This window comes from Plectropomus leopardus, chromosome 10 (genome assembly GCF_026936395.1).
Source record: "Plectropomus leopardus strain MGB_pleo_1.0 chromosome 10, ASM2693639v1, whole genome shotgun sequence".
In the NCBI taxonomy this organism is placed as follows: Eukaryota; Metazoa; Chordata; class Actinopteri; order Perciformes; family Serranidae; genus Plectropomus; species Plectropomus leopardus.
This window is the reverse complement of record NC_142185.1, coordinates 18,323,971-18,338,018: the sequence shown is the minus strand read 5'-3', so window position 1 is coordinate 18,338,018 and position 14,048 is coordinate 18,323,971. Positions and strand designations below refer to the sequence as shown.

Sequence of the window (14,048 nt, the reverse complement as noted above, 5' to 3'; positions counted from 1 at the left end):
AAAAGGCACCATGGTTTGCTACATTTGCAAATTATTCCTTTCATGCAGCCTACCAGGACCCCAGATGTGGCTGAGACTACGCATTACATTACAACTTCTCTTTGATTAGATGTTTTTCATATCAAGAATTTAAAAAAGGAAATATCATACCACATTTACCCCAATCACACATAGCCACATACACTATGGACAACTTGAAGCTTAATCTTTTAAATTCTGTATTCTGCCATGGCTGAGCCTTCTTTAGCCCTATGTTGTACCAAAATGACACATTTTACAGCTAAAGATGGTTAAATTTGGAAACTTAAATATTTTCACTGTTGACAACGTATGTCTCCCAATTTAAAGTTTCTGTGTGTAACTTTCAGAAAATCCTTGTTATTAATGACAAGATTGGCCATTAAGAAAACCAGTCAGCAACCTTATGCTCACATTAAGCACGAGTGCCGAGAGAGCACCTGGGCATTGGCCAAAATAGTTAGGTGAAATACATGAGAGTGAATGTGATTGACCAACATCTTTCTGATAGAATACTGGAAAATAAATTACAATCACCTTATTCCCCGCTGCTAGGGTACTATCTTACCAGAGGACAAGTGGATAGCAGCTACAGAGACATACAGACCAGCTACAACTGACTTAATTCAAGTTACTACAGCCCTAACTGAAGGTCCATCTCCGGGCTCCTGCAGCAAAATGTAAATAACCAAATTGTGGCATGTGCAGACCCTCTTGTGGTGGGTTGCAGTCGTTTATTGGGGTTAGCAGACTCAATTTCTAAGCCCATGCTAGCTTGTATTGTTTACTGTTGGAACTGTAAGGGAGCTAAGGCAAATAAATAAAAATCACTCTGCCTGCTGTTATAGGCAACCGAGAAAGTCAGGGAAGGTCTCAGTTTAAGTTACAACCCATTCACAAACTGGCAAAAATCAATTAATGCATATTAAAAATTACATAGAGAGCATTTACGAACAACAGTGACAGTTTTATGAATAGCACATTAGATAACATTGTCTCCAAAAGGTGTTAGCAAATGAGTAGTACACACAGGAGATGGTCAGATCGCTATCAGAACACTAACAAAAGAAAGCAGATATTTTAAGTGGTGTAAATTAACAGAATACTTAACAACATAAGTTGGTTCCTAATTTCAGCCCTGACAAGATAATCAGCACATGAGGAGACAGGTGCTAAGTGCTTGAGCTCGGGTCTCACTGGAGTTGTAACATGTGGGGTGTAAGAGAGGGTTGTGAGAGAGGACAGGACCTCAGTTTCAGTCTTGATTGACAGAGACAGAGCTCCAAGAACACAGCTGAAACAATTTTGACAGGCGGACTGTTGGTTGCCTGTTGCAAGCGGACTCATGCACGCAATCACACATATAAATAAACAAACATAAATGTACTTGCGGACACACAGTAAAAACACACATTGCATTTACACACGCACAAGAAACTCTATCCTTCCTCAAAGAGCTATGTGGGATGACTCCACTGTAGGTCAAACACACGTTTCCTATCTTAGCCTACAGCCCATCCTGCTTGTCCACAACAGAGAGCGCTGAAAAGTCCAGCCCAAAAGAGCAAATGAATACATGCTAACTCCACATACAAGCTTTGATCATATCAGAGGATGGCCAAAATCAAACGCACACAAATGATACTACATAAAAATATGTCAAATGACATTCACAGTTTTAGTACTGTTTAACCACAAAAAGTCTCAGTTGCAAGCTGTGACTACTGAGATGAGGCCTGGTTTTTGGACATTTTGGCATTCTTAAGCACAACACCCAACAAAAAGCCACTTTTTAATTCCCAAGAACTAAATGTCACACAGAGCTCATGCTGCAAAAACTTCCAATGGATTTTCCGACTCAGATTCTTCCAGCTCTGTATCAACATTCCAAGCTAACCTTGTTATGAAAGCTGCAATGTCAAAAAAAAAATCTCGTCTTGTCTCAGCAGTTAGCAAAAAAGCCAGTATTCCTCACTACTTCTGAAGCAGGAGACAACACAGTCTGACACATGCTCTCTTTATTGGCAAAATAACACTGGATATGCCCTTGTCACATGGGTCATGTGATGCACATTATTACAAATTAATCCAATTCATCTAACAGCCAAACACAGAAACTAGATCTAACTGCACGGTGTAACTTCAAATAAAAATCCTATATGTGTGCATGAATCCACATGGGAGAGAAATTGAGAGGCATGGCATGTGTAGCTGTGCTCGAAAGCCTTTCAGCTATGCATGGGGCCTACATCCTACAACAGCTGGGCAGGGCTATCTCAATTAGCCATCATTAGTCTAGAATTTATACAGCACCTAATTGTACATAATTAGTTGAGTAAGTTGGCTGCTTTCTCAGCAATAAATTTTGTTTACCTGTAGCTACTACTGTGTGAAGAAGGAGGGAGACAGTTCCTTCTGACTTAGCTGCTTACATTTATTGAATAACTGTGCATGGCAGCAATAACAAGTGAGGAGCAGTTTGACCTTAAAAACAGATTGGTTATTTCTTCACTTCTGAGCTGAGTCAATATTTGAGAGCATGTACAAGTCACTACCAAAGCTACAAAATAAACTCAAATGTCTAAAATGCCTGAAGCTGCTCAAAGACAGATTGACTTTTGCTGTTGTTCCAACACTGCAATGAGCAATAAAAATAAACTACATTAGACTGAGTGCAACTGTCCTTGTATATAATATATTATTTCTCATAAATTAAACAAATCCGAAGCTGTTATGAGTAGACCAGAATAATAACAAAATGAGAAAATGCAATGTATAATCTTAGCTCCTTTTGTGTACTCTGTGTTTGAGACTGAAGCTGTTGGATGATTCTCGACATTTTGTGATAGCAAAATATTCTCTGGAGGGCTTGGTCAGTAGATCTGTCACATGCTTGTGAGATAGTTAGGCCTGCTATATCTCCTGAAGAGTAATTTTAGCCTAAAGCGAAATTAAAGATGGAGCAGCATTAAGCACAAAAGGTTAAAACAACTACCTCATGTAAACTTTTGCAGTTTTGTTAACATCAAGTACACTCACCTCGAGTGTTATTTTTTTCTTTTTTTCTCTGTGTTGGGAAACAAGAGGGAGCAGAGAAAGCATAGTAAAGATTGTTTCGCAGACAGCACGGACATGTGAATGTATGCGCTCATGTACATGCTCTTCACTGGGGGGTCTCAGGTCTACAGAGAAGGAAAATGCATGGGGAAGAGTGAATCAGCTGATGGTAAGTATGGGGGTGCTGTTTGCACAACCTGCAGGAGGTGTACTCAAAAATTTTGCACCATGACAAACCAACTAAACAGATTCTTCCTGTAAATTTCTACTAAAAAAAACCCAAACCTGTTTTCTCAAAACTTTTTTGGAGTATACAGCTCATGAAATTAGCTCAAAATGACTGCCAGTGCACCAGCTGTCATGAGATAACATTTATCTGGCGTCCGCTATCTGCCAGTAGCCCGCTCTGAGCCGAAACACTGCTCAGCTGAATGTCAGACACACCCTCGTGCATCGGTATGTAACAGTCAACAGTGACTGGGCTGCGCTGGGTTACTACCGTCTGCGTATGTGAACCGTGTACAATCGGAGGGCACCACTTTCTGTGTTGCGCTTTGCTAAAGATAACGCATCATACAACTCTGCTTAAGCCAACGAGAGGAATTTGAGCACGCCTTGCTCTGCTGGAAACCAAAACAGAGCACTTAGTGCAACATTATCCTTACACACACAAACACACAACACCCTATACAGGAGAAAATAACAGTAAAGGCACACCTCACAGAAACATGGAAAGACAAGAACACACATGCATGTGCGATTACTGAGAAGGTCTTGTCCTCATTGCATGCCCATGAAACATATTGAGTGCTCTGGTCAGACAATGTGTCCCCACACAGAGGGAAACTGACTCCTCTGTAATCTAAACACACACTTTAAAATAAACACCACACTATTGTGTGTTTGTATAAGAGACTACACGAAGAAACATGGCTAAAATGCACTGGTACTTACATGAACCACTCATGCAGGGAGTGATGCTACCCTTAAATTACAGAGACCTATCCCTGACCTCATGGACACCACAATGATATTCTATATCACACAAAACATTCAGCTATGAAGACTGATCACAGGATGAGGGCAAAGTTGTGAATTCCAGCTGACAACATGTAAACTGCTCATTCCTGAGCCAGTTCAAGTCTGGCAGTCCTGAGTACCTCCAGAAACAGAAGCAGACATGCAAAAAAGTGAAGAAAAAGCAAAACTCACCATTGTGTGGGGACTCCTTGTTATCAGCCACCTTCCTCAGAGCTGAAACGATGGCATTCGAGGGAACGCGAGGACTCTCCACAAATTTGGGCTTCCTGATTGGACCTGCATGAACCGAGGATACAGCGAGAATGAGAGCGAGAGAGAGAGAGAGAGAGAGAGAGAGAGAGAGAGAGAGAGAGAGAGAGAGAGAGAGAGAGGAAAAGAAATGCAAAAGAGGAGAGAATGAGAGAAACGGAGAGAGAGAGAGAGTTCTCGCTGAATTAACGTGTTCCAGATGGGACTAGAGATGAGAAGCGATGGTGTCTTAGTTGGACAGGCTTGGCTGCACTCCGTAGCTCACATAAAGTCATTCACACACACATGCACACACTCTCTCAGACAGCTCCCAGCACTGATACCAGCTCTGGTCTGTCTGACAACCCAGAATATTGTCTGCATGGCTGGTGACTCCCTCTAAACACTGCTAACCGGCTCTGGGAATGTAAACTACAGCAGGAAACCACAACAATTACCCCCTTGGTGAACTTTAAAAATGAGTGTTCAAACACACATATGCACAAAATAGACAGTTTTTTTCTGCTCGTCGATCTGTGAGCAGTGCCTTGAAAGTATACCCTATTATTGCTGCAAAGATACACGTGGATAGATAAGGGTCTGTCCTGCTGTAAGTCAGATGATGTATCTGGGACAGCGGTTGTAGTCCTCTGAAGACTGTCTTTGTCTTTAGCGAGAAGTCAAAGTTAGCTGGCTGCTCTGTTCCCTCTGCTCTCACCGTGACAGAATTAGAAAATCCCGCAGCTCCACACAAAATGCTTGCTCACCATGCCAAACTTTAAGATAAACTGCTGAGATACTCACCTTGCTCGAGACACAGATGCAAAATTTCCACCTATGTGTGAGCACAATTCACCCCTATTCTGTAATAAAAAACTGCCTTTCAATTTGCCTCAAATAAACAAAAAAGTTCTCTCTTTGAACAGTGGCAAAGGCCTACTAATCTTTCCAAAGAGTGGCTGTATAATTGTTTATACATGCAGGGGAACCAGCAAAAGACACTAGACTAAATACTAAGCCATGGAACAAACATCTCTCAAGCAACTAGCTGTATACATTTCAAGCCCTCTGCTTCTACTCCACAATTTCTTGTGTCAAAAAAAAAAGGAAATATATTCCAGAGCCCAGACACAAAAGCAAAATGTAACTGCAGGAAATAATATGAAAACAGGAGGTGACTATATAATTTAGATCCATAAATCCACAGAGAATAGCAACAGCATGTCTCCCCTTGCGCCACTCCTCCATGCTGCTCCAACCTTGACCTACTGTAACTCTATCCAAACCTCCTCCTCTTCCTCCTCCTCCTCGTCCTCCTCCAGACTCCAGTTATCTGATGACAGTGTGTGTAACCCCAGTCATAACATAAAGATTAGATGGGGGAGCAGAGATAACCATTTCCTATTACCACATTTGATAACCAGTCCCTCCCACATCCAGAAAAAAAACCTCTGAGTCAGATGGGACAATTTCTTAAACCACAGCTGCGATCTTGGCCGCAGATACTAAAAGTGGAGGTGAGAGGGGAAAGAAGTGACTTTCAGCAGCAACCATGTGAGAGGAAATGATCTGGAAGTGTCATTGCAACAAACCAAGCATGAGAGTCAAAGTCAGCTTGATGCACAGTGCCACCTATGGATACACAACTTGAAATGCATAGTAAGGAACGCTGCTTTTGATACTTGAGATGAGCTTCTGCCTCTGAAAACTGGGTGTTCTGTTGCTTGTTAGCAGGAGTCATGATATAAAGCCAGTCAAAGAGCTCAAACTAAAAGCCCAGAGCCAAATGTAGTCATCTGTCAGAGGAGCAGGAAGCAGTACGCGTAGTGTGTGGTGAAAAATAGAAGGTATTGATTGGTGCAATTTAAAGCACTGTAATCTAAAAATTGGATTTGCAACACATGTGAGGTGTTAGAGACTGTTTGATTTGTGCACATATGAGGTGTAAGCCTGAAGGGGACTGATCCGGTGAAGCATAGACAGAAGCAATCCGAGTCAGCCTGTTATTTTGCAGAAAAAGCCAGGGAGTCTGTCCTGAAAACCTCCATTCATCTGCGGATGGTCAGGCACAACCCATTACCCAGGAGTCACACGGCTCCAATTAAAGTGGAACTGCAGAGACAGAGAGCGCTGTGTGTGAGACACACTTAGTTCAGGTAAATATCTTTGGCCAAAAGCACACTACCAAATATATTCCACTGAGTGTATTTCATCTAAAAACAATAGGGGGCATAGGTTGAGTAATTTAAACCATATGCTTAAGTTAAGATTCAGTTTACTCAAAGTGCCAAGAGGAACACAGGATCTACACATGAAATAACAAACATGTGGCTGGCTATCAAGGGTAATTTTAGGCCACATCTGTGGGCTGATATTACAGGGAAGAGGCATAAGGTCTCTGATGTCGTGGGCATCAGCCCATGAGAGACAAAGCACATGGGGGGTTTCTTTGCCATTCAAAAAATCTAATCTCAAGATTTAACAGGGTGCCATTAACGCTCTTCCCTTCTAGAGCGAAGCTCTGACGAACGGGCAATTGCAGTTTATAACGAGCGTGAAAAGGTCGCAGAGATAGAGGTGTCAGATGTGACCCTTGAAGGACACAGAGAGACAGAGAGGCAGAAATGAGATGTGTTTATATTTTTATCACACTTTGGATGCATAATTCAGAATGTTGATATATTCAAATGCACATAAGTTGGTACACAATTTACAGCAATATACATGTATAAATCAGTGTTGTCAAACATTTTGACTTATTCATAAGTATAAATTCTGAATTTCTGAAAAAGTTTCAATATTCATTTTCCACCGTATTGATTCACCAGTGCAAGCTGTGCTTTCCACTCTCTCTTAATGTTAATGTTTTTTTCATTCTGCTGTTCTCTGCTATACTAACCAAGACAAGAAAAGTGGTTAATATGTTATAGTCTTGTTAGGGGCATCAAGGGGTGTTCATTGTTCAAGAGATTTTTATGGGGAGCCAAATTAGTCTCCTCCTCTCCAGCACAAATGGATCCAATGAAATAAAACAAGTACAGAAATAGATGAATTAAAAAACACTAGAAAAAAAGCGCTTTCATGTTACAAATCAGTACCTCTGCTAGGGATGTGAAAATTCACTGAACCCATGATTCGATACAATTCACAATACTGGGTTCACGAAACGATTTTCTCACGATTTTTTAAAAATACAAAATGAGATTACAGAAAAAAATACGACTAAAAAAATTCTATTAATTATTTCAAACAAAAATTCTACAAAACACTGCATGTCCTCTTCTTTTCTATATCAAATTAAAGAATTCCTTTTATTTCTGAGGTAGGGTATATATGCAAAACACAAACTATGCAAAGAATGCAATTCTGGACATTTACGATGTCCCCTGCTGTTTAAAAAAAAAACCTTTCACTTGGGACAGAGATAGCTGATGTGGAAAGGTTTGCTTTTGCTAGAGGGGAAAGCAGAGAGGGCGAGTTTGAAGAACTAAGTTGGCCATTTCCTACTCGTGGGTGATAAACCGGAAACTCTCTTTGGCTTTTGTACTCGTTTGGGTGTGCAGGGTTGCAAATGCCTCAGTGTTTGTCCTTGTAGTTGTGGTTTTCGGGTGACATTAGTAGGCGAGGTTGACTGGAGCCCCTCACTAGGATGCAGATTCACATGCTGCATCATGTTAGTTGAACTATTTATGTAGCTCAACACCTTCTATATTATTAATATTTGCAGACTTTTTAGTCTTTTCTGTTATCTTCTCACCTTCTGTAATTTCTGACTCAAAGAGGCTCAAATGCCGCCACACTTTGATTTGAAACTGGAGGGTGCATCTTCTATTACATACATACATTATACATTACATATATGGGACAAAAAGCAGCAAACAAAAGGTAGGAGAAGAGATGGGTTAAAGCAAGGAAAACAGAGAGAAACAAGCATCCCTAAGGTGAAGCAGCCAGGCGAGCGGTGACTGCAGAGGACTCTTTACTCACCAGTATTCACTGTGAGACTCAGGAATCCATGAGCAGTGAGCCATCACTCAGCAGGCACAAGCACACGCATACACATACTAAACAGTGGAATACCTTCAACCAACAACTTGAAACGTCCAGTCAACGCCAGTGAAAGAGAGGATTGTTCATGGTTATAGGAAATGATCAAGGAGTTTTCCCAGCATTCTTCAAGATGGACTCTGACTTCTTCACATTTCAACTTTTCAATGAGACAGTGTGCACTCTTTGTGCAGCAAAAGGGAATGGAAGCTGTCTCACAACAGCCCTCCTTATGTTCGAAATGTCAGACTCAGTTACCAGTGTTACTTATTAAATGTATGGAGAGAGGATGAAATAATCATGGTCTAAGGCTGCACAGTTTATTGAATATTAATCTCAATCACGACTTTAGCTTCCAACAATAATTAGAACATGATTGACTATGATATTGACATTTAAAAATGCCTGCTTTGCTCGTAGAAAACTCTGCTGCATATCTAATCAAGCTCTTGCTAAAGTAACAGCCAACCACCATGCAACAGACAAAGTGAAACCTTAAAGAGTAAACAACAACAAAAAGCAAAACATGCAAAACAAAAATAAAAAGTCTGAAGGAAAGGGAAAGAGCTAGCTCCTCAAAATGGATCACCAAATCAGCAAAGAGTGAATGAGATGTGCGTCTGTGCTGCAAAGCTGCAGTATGATGAATGAAGGAAGGCCAAGTGGAATACTAACTAAGGTCACCCTTATTGACTTCTAACCCTTGTTCCATGTCAACTCCGACATCCGTAACAGCGATGCTGTATGGCTTATCACTGTATCTAGGAATGTACCTCAACATGAAAATGAAAGCAGTACTATGAAAAATATTCAAATATTTTTTTAAAAACTCATGATTATCATTTTGGCCATAATGGTGCTGCCCTAACTTGGTCTTTTAATATTTTTGCCATTATGGTTGCAAACCAGCTACGAAAGTATTACAGGCTTGGTGCTGTGTGAGCTTATAACACAAATGCCAATCCATGATTCTTTCTCTGTTCACAGCTTGACACCATTATCATCTGCTGGTTAATGAAATTTCGGAAATTTACCACAGTCAGAGACAGGCAATCTATTTTTTTTTTTTTTTAACTTTATTGCCAGCCATCAATAACAAGCAATTAACAGACATTGGCAATCTATTTTTAATACTACATTTGCTTGTATGAGAGTATATATGTATTTATATACACGTACCTCATACACGAATCTCATACATTGTTAGGTTTTAAATCTTGGCACTCTTGCATGTAAAGCACTTTGAGCTGCATTTTATGTATGAAAGGTGCTATACAAATAAAGATTATTATTATCATTATTATTATCATTATCATTATCATTATTATTAAAATACTATATGTTTTGCTGACTAATCTTAAACATGCTGTTTCACAGGCCGGCATGAATTTAAGTTAAGTTTCCACTGTGCATATGATCATATATTTTCAAAAGGTAATAACAATAACTCAAGCAAGGTAAAGTAAACCACAAATTTTCCTTTCCTCTGACCGTCTACAATATAGTACAACACACTATATCATCTGACTGAGCATCCTTTTTTGACAGACTGACTGAAGAAGCAATGTGGGTCTCTTAGGTAGTAGGTGACTTGGGATTCCACCACAGATAAAAAAAGGGGATTGCATGTGATAAGCAGCCAAAGCTGGAGAGTAGCGAAGTGCAGTGAAGTGGAGAACTGGATAGAACTTTTCACTGGGTGCTCATCAGAGGAACCTTTCAAAGGCTTCTTGCGGCATCACAAGGTCTTTTACAGCTCAGCTTTAAGAAAGGCATCAATATTCCCGCAGGGCTGTCTGGTTACTGTCAATACCCCAGAGTTGACTTCACCAGAGCTCACCTCAAAGGGACTACAACCAGCTTTGAAGAGAGCTTCTATACTCTTGACAGAAGTGAAAAGTAAATTGCACTCATCTGGCAAGACGATGAATGCCAGTGGACGAATGCTATATAAATATATAGGATAATGTAATAACTTATTTTAAATCAAACTGATTTGGCAAGAAATTTCAAAATTACTATAGCTATGGAAAAATTAGTCAGAGTTATAGGCAATAATATAATTTAGAATCGCATTATGCAAGTTAAAAGAGGTGGTTTCAGTGTATACAGACACTGCCCTTGAACCTGTACATGCTGTTAAAGACTGCTCTATAACTATGGGACTTAGCGGAAACACAAATCCATGGAGAAACCCTCAAGTATTCCACCAAATGACTTCTCTGTGTTGTTTTATGTGGTCTGCTGTGTTAATATCTTCTAAAGCTTTAACCCCTGCTCTAAAAAAAATCTCAAAGAGCACAGACATTAAACAAAGTGGCTATGGTGCTTAATAACCACAACAAAAAAACACTGTAAAAACTGCACAATGGCTTTAACAGCTAACAATTCCACTGTTAAGCATTTAGTGTGAGATAAAGAGGTCATGAGGCACTTTTACACAGAGATCGTGCTGTAGGACCGCAACGAAGTCCCTGCATTTTAGAAAAAATCAAACGATGGCAGCATCATTCCGCTCCAGTGTGTGATTATACGCTGCATTGCCGCATCCCGCAATCACAAGAGGCATGAAGGGCGTGATATTTAACAACCGAGCATCCACCTCTGGCGTGAAATTTAATACACTTGTTAAATGCGCTTTCTGAACAATAACTGTTAAATAAACAGTTATTAAATAAATGTTAACAATAACATGTCAATCACAATATTTTACTTTCTGTTAAATGGCAGCTGATCTCATCCTCTCATCCGCATGGGGGTTGAGGAAGTGAGATCTGATCAGAAGTGGTCACTCGAGAGGTATGTGGAGACTCTTTCTAATACCAGGTGTGAACAGACAGACACAAAGCTATTCACTTGGGATCAGATCACCCAAGACACATGATAACACCAGGTGTTAATGGGCTCTACGCACACTCAGATCTGGCAAGTCAAAATTGATGGAGTTGTTACAAGTTTTGCTTATTGGGTCTATGTGTCTAAACAACAGGACTTTAACCGATTAAAGAGCATCAACTAGAGCACCACCCTGCCCAGATGACAGAGAAAGGTTATTGAAGCATCTCCAGATCCCTTGTTAGGGAGGTCATGTCAGAATAGTGAACTGTGCTCTCTGGTGGTGATTTGCAGACCTGCTTGGCTAACCGCGAATGTTATCAGCCTCTGAACCAACGAAAGCCAAAGCTCCCATTGAAGAAAAATCCACTTAACTAATTTCATTATACACAACAGCCTACCAGAGACCATTCCACATGTGGCCTCATTGCAGATGTACCAATTAAAATGATACACTGCCCACGAAGGCAATCTATTAATATGAATTGCTGTTTTATGATCCCTTGCAGGCTGGCAGGGAGGGGAGGCATGGGGCTAACAGTTTTGTCATGTGACTCCAGAAAGGTCACACAGCTAATGTACATAGAGTGGCAGCGCCAGCATCACCTCTTTATCCGCCACCTCATATTTCGGGGATGCAGTGTGGCTGTATATCTTTTGAGGCTATATAATTACGGATAGGTGTCTTAAGTGCTACTTTAACAGCTGCAAAAGCATCATCTTTACACACACGCAACTCAACAAAGCAGTGCAACCTTGAAGACAGCACATGCTTTTGATACCCAATTGCACAGTAACCTGTTACAACCAGAGGAGGTCACTGTGTAGATACCCAGGAGACTGTCAAAGGTGGAGCACAGGGAGTTGAAAAAGACCTGAAAACCTCATTTACTGTGTCATCAACTATATTCTATCCACCCTCCGATCGAGGGCCATGTTTTTCAACACCTGATCTTTGACCTGCACTGCGCTGGAGCAAGATGGGTCCATTCAGGCCACATTCTTGCAGTAAATATCCCTCCCTGGGCCTTTAGGGCGCCTGTAAACTATTAAGACTGTAAAGCCTAGGTGCTGCTCCACACATGTCAGGGTGCAGTGTTTCATGGTTAAGCTCTGGGCTTAGCTGATCAAAGCTGCGGCACTCAACGCCACCAGGACTTTGCGGCTCAGGCATCCGTCACACTCCTAATTAACTCAATGTTTCTCTGTTGTCCTCTGTGAAGTTTTCAGGGAAATAACAACCACTTTGTTTGAGCCTTCTAAACTGCGATAGATTATCCAATGTGTCAGGAAATTAAGCCAAGCCGCAAAATGCTTTCTGAATCTGCTAAACCACTTCCCCCTCAAAGACATCGGTGATGGCTGGACGGGAGGGAAAATAAATGGATGAGTGAAAAAATGCACTAAAGGATTTACTGTACGTCTAAATAAATGAGGGTACTATGGCTTGAATAAAAAAAAACTTTAACTGAAATAGTTTATAGGATTTGACCTGGGTTGGTATGCATAAACTTTAAGTAAATGTTATAAGTAAAGAAATACTTTATTACTTCACAAAATTACCATTTGTATGTCACTTATTGTTATTGTTATTGTCATGTTACCTTGAACTTGTGAAGAAAACTTGTTTTTGTATGCCTCCACGGAAAACTGGGAACATATCAATTTGTTGATTGTGTGGGGACGTTTAAAAATAGAACTATATGAAATCATCTGTTTTCAAACTCTCACACAACTCGCGCAGTATAATCCATGTCTCATTTATGCAGTCGTATGGTCAATACTTCTCAAACACATGTACTGTCACTAAACCTTACTTTTTAAAAATGAACTGAAAGTGAAAGGAAGGGAAGGGAAGTTCATGGAAGTACTGAGCAAACTACTGGATAAATGTGACTTGGATTATGTAGCACAAGTTGTGTGAGAGTTTGTTAATGGATGTTTTGACATAGTTTTGTTGTTGTTAGACATGGTCCCCCATCAATCAATAACTTCCTAGTCTTACATTAAGGTTTGAAATAATTTTTTTCAGTTTTCCGCTTTCCATGGAGCCATCCAAGAAAAGAATATTTTCAAACTTCGGAGTCAAAAGATTCCTTCCAAAATTTGAATGCAGGCTAAGTAGGTTTATTGCCAATTTTAGCTAAATGTATGCATGATTGTGTTGAAATAGTGCAAATAATTGCACCTTTCCGACTTAAATACTGTGAGAAAAATCACTACGCAATTGTTTAATTAGGGCTTGTACATACGTAAATTTAAAACTATAATTTTAAGTTTTTATCTGCTTTTTTTCTGTTTTATTTATTTATTTATTTTTTATATTTAATGTTTAGTCGTGTACATTGAGAGCAAAGCTAACCAGAGTCAAAGTCCTTGTTTGTGTAAGCACACTTGGCAAATAAATCTGATTCTGATTCTGATTACATATCAAGGGTGAATTAAAATAAACAAATCTCACTGACGATTTTGCATAACATCTGCATAATGGCAACGAATTGTCACATTTCAACACAGATGAGTCCTCAATTGAGTGTACTAATCCCGTTGCTTCTGCTGCTTAACAAGAAGAGAAAATGAAACATTACAACCCATGTCGTTTTCGTCGCAGAGCTGAGACATTTCTTGCAGTATGTGTTTATTAACTGAAGGTGTGAACTCTCCCCCCACGGGTTTTCACAGTTACCTGTGAGGACAGTGGAGGAGAGCCACCAAACCATCCCCCGACCCTATCTCCCTGGTTGTCCTCGTAACATCTATCTTGCCAGTCCATTTTTCCCTCTTTTTCCATGCCTCAGAGCACCCCAAGTGGGAATACGCCT

General features: G+C 40.2%; 1 protein-coding gene across 3 annotated transcripts in view; it reads right to left on the bottom strand.

Annotated features, from left to right (window-relative positions):
- The window catches only part of LOC121948714 (protein TANC1), a 127,375-nt gene that overhangs the window by 70,106 nt on the left and 43,221 nt on the right, over window positions 1-14,048 (bottom strand). For 2 of the 3 annotated variants that reach the window (XM_088083200.1, XM_042494126.2), the window contains exon 4: window positions 4,288-4,392. In XM_088083200.1, the coding sequence (XP_087939326.1) occupies window positions 4,288-4,392 (105 nt within the window). Of the gene's footprint in view, window positions 1-4,287; window positions 4,393-5,148; window positions 5,580-14,048 lie in introns of those variants that run through there. The other variant, XM_088083201.1, reaches the window with a different exon arrangement.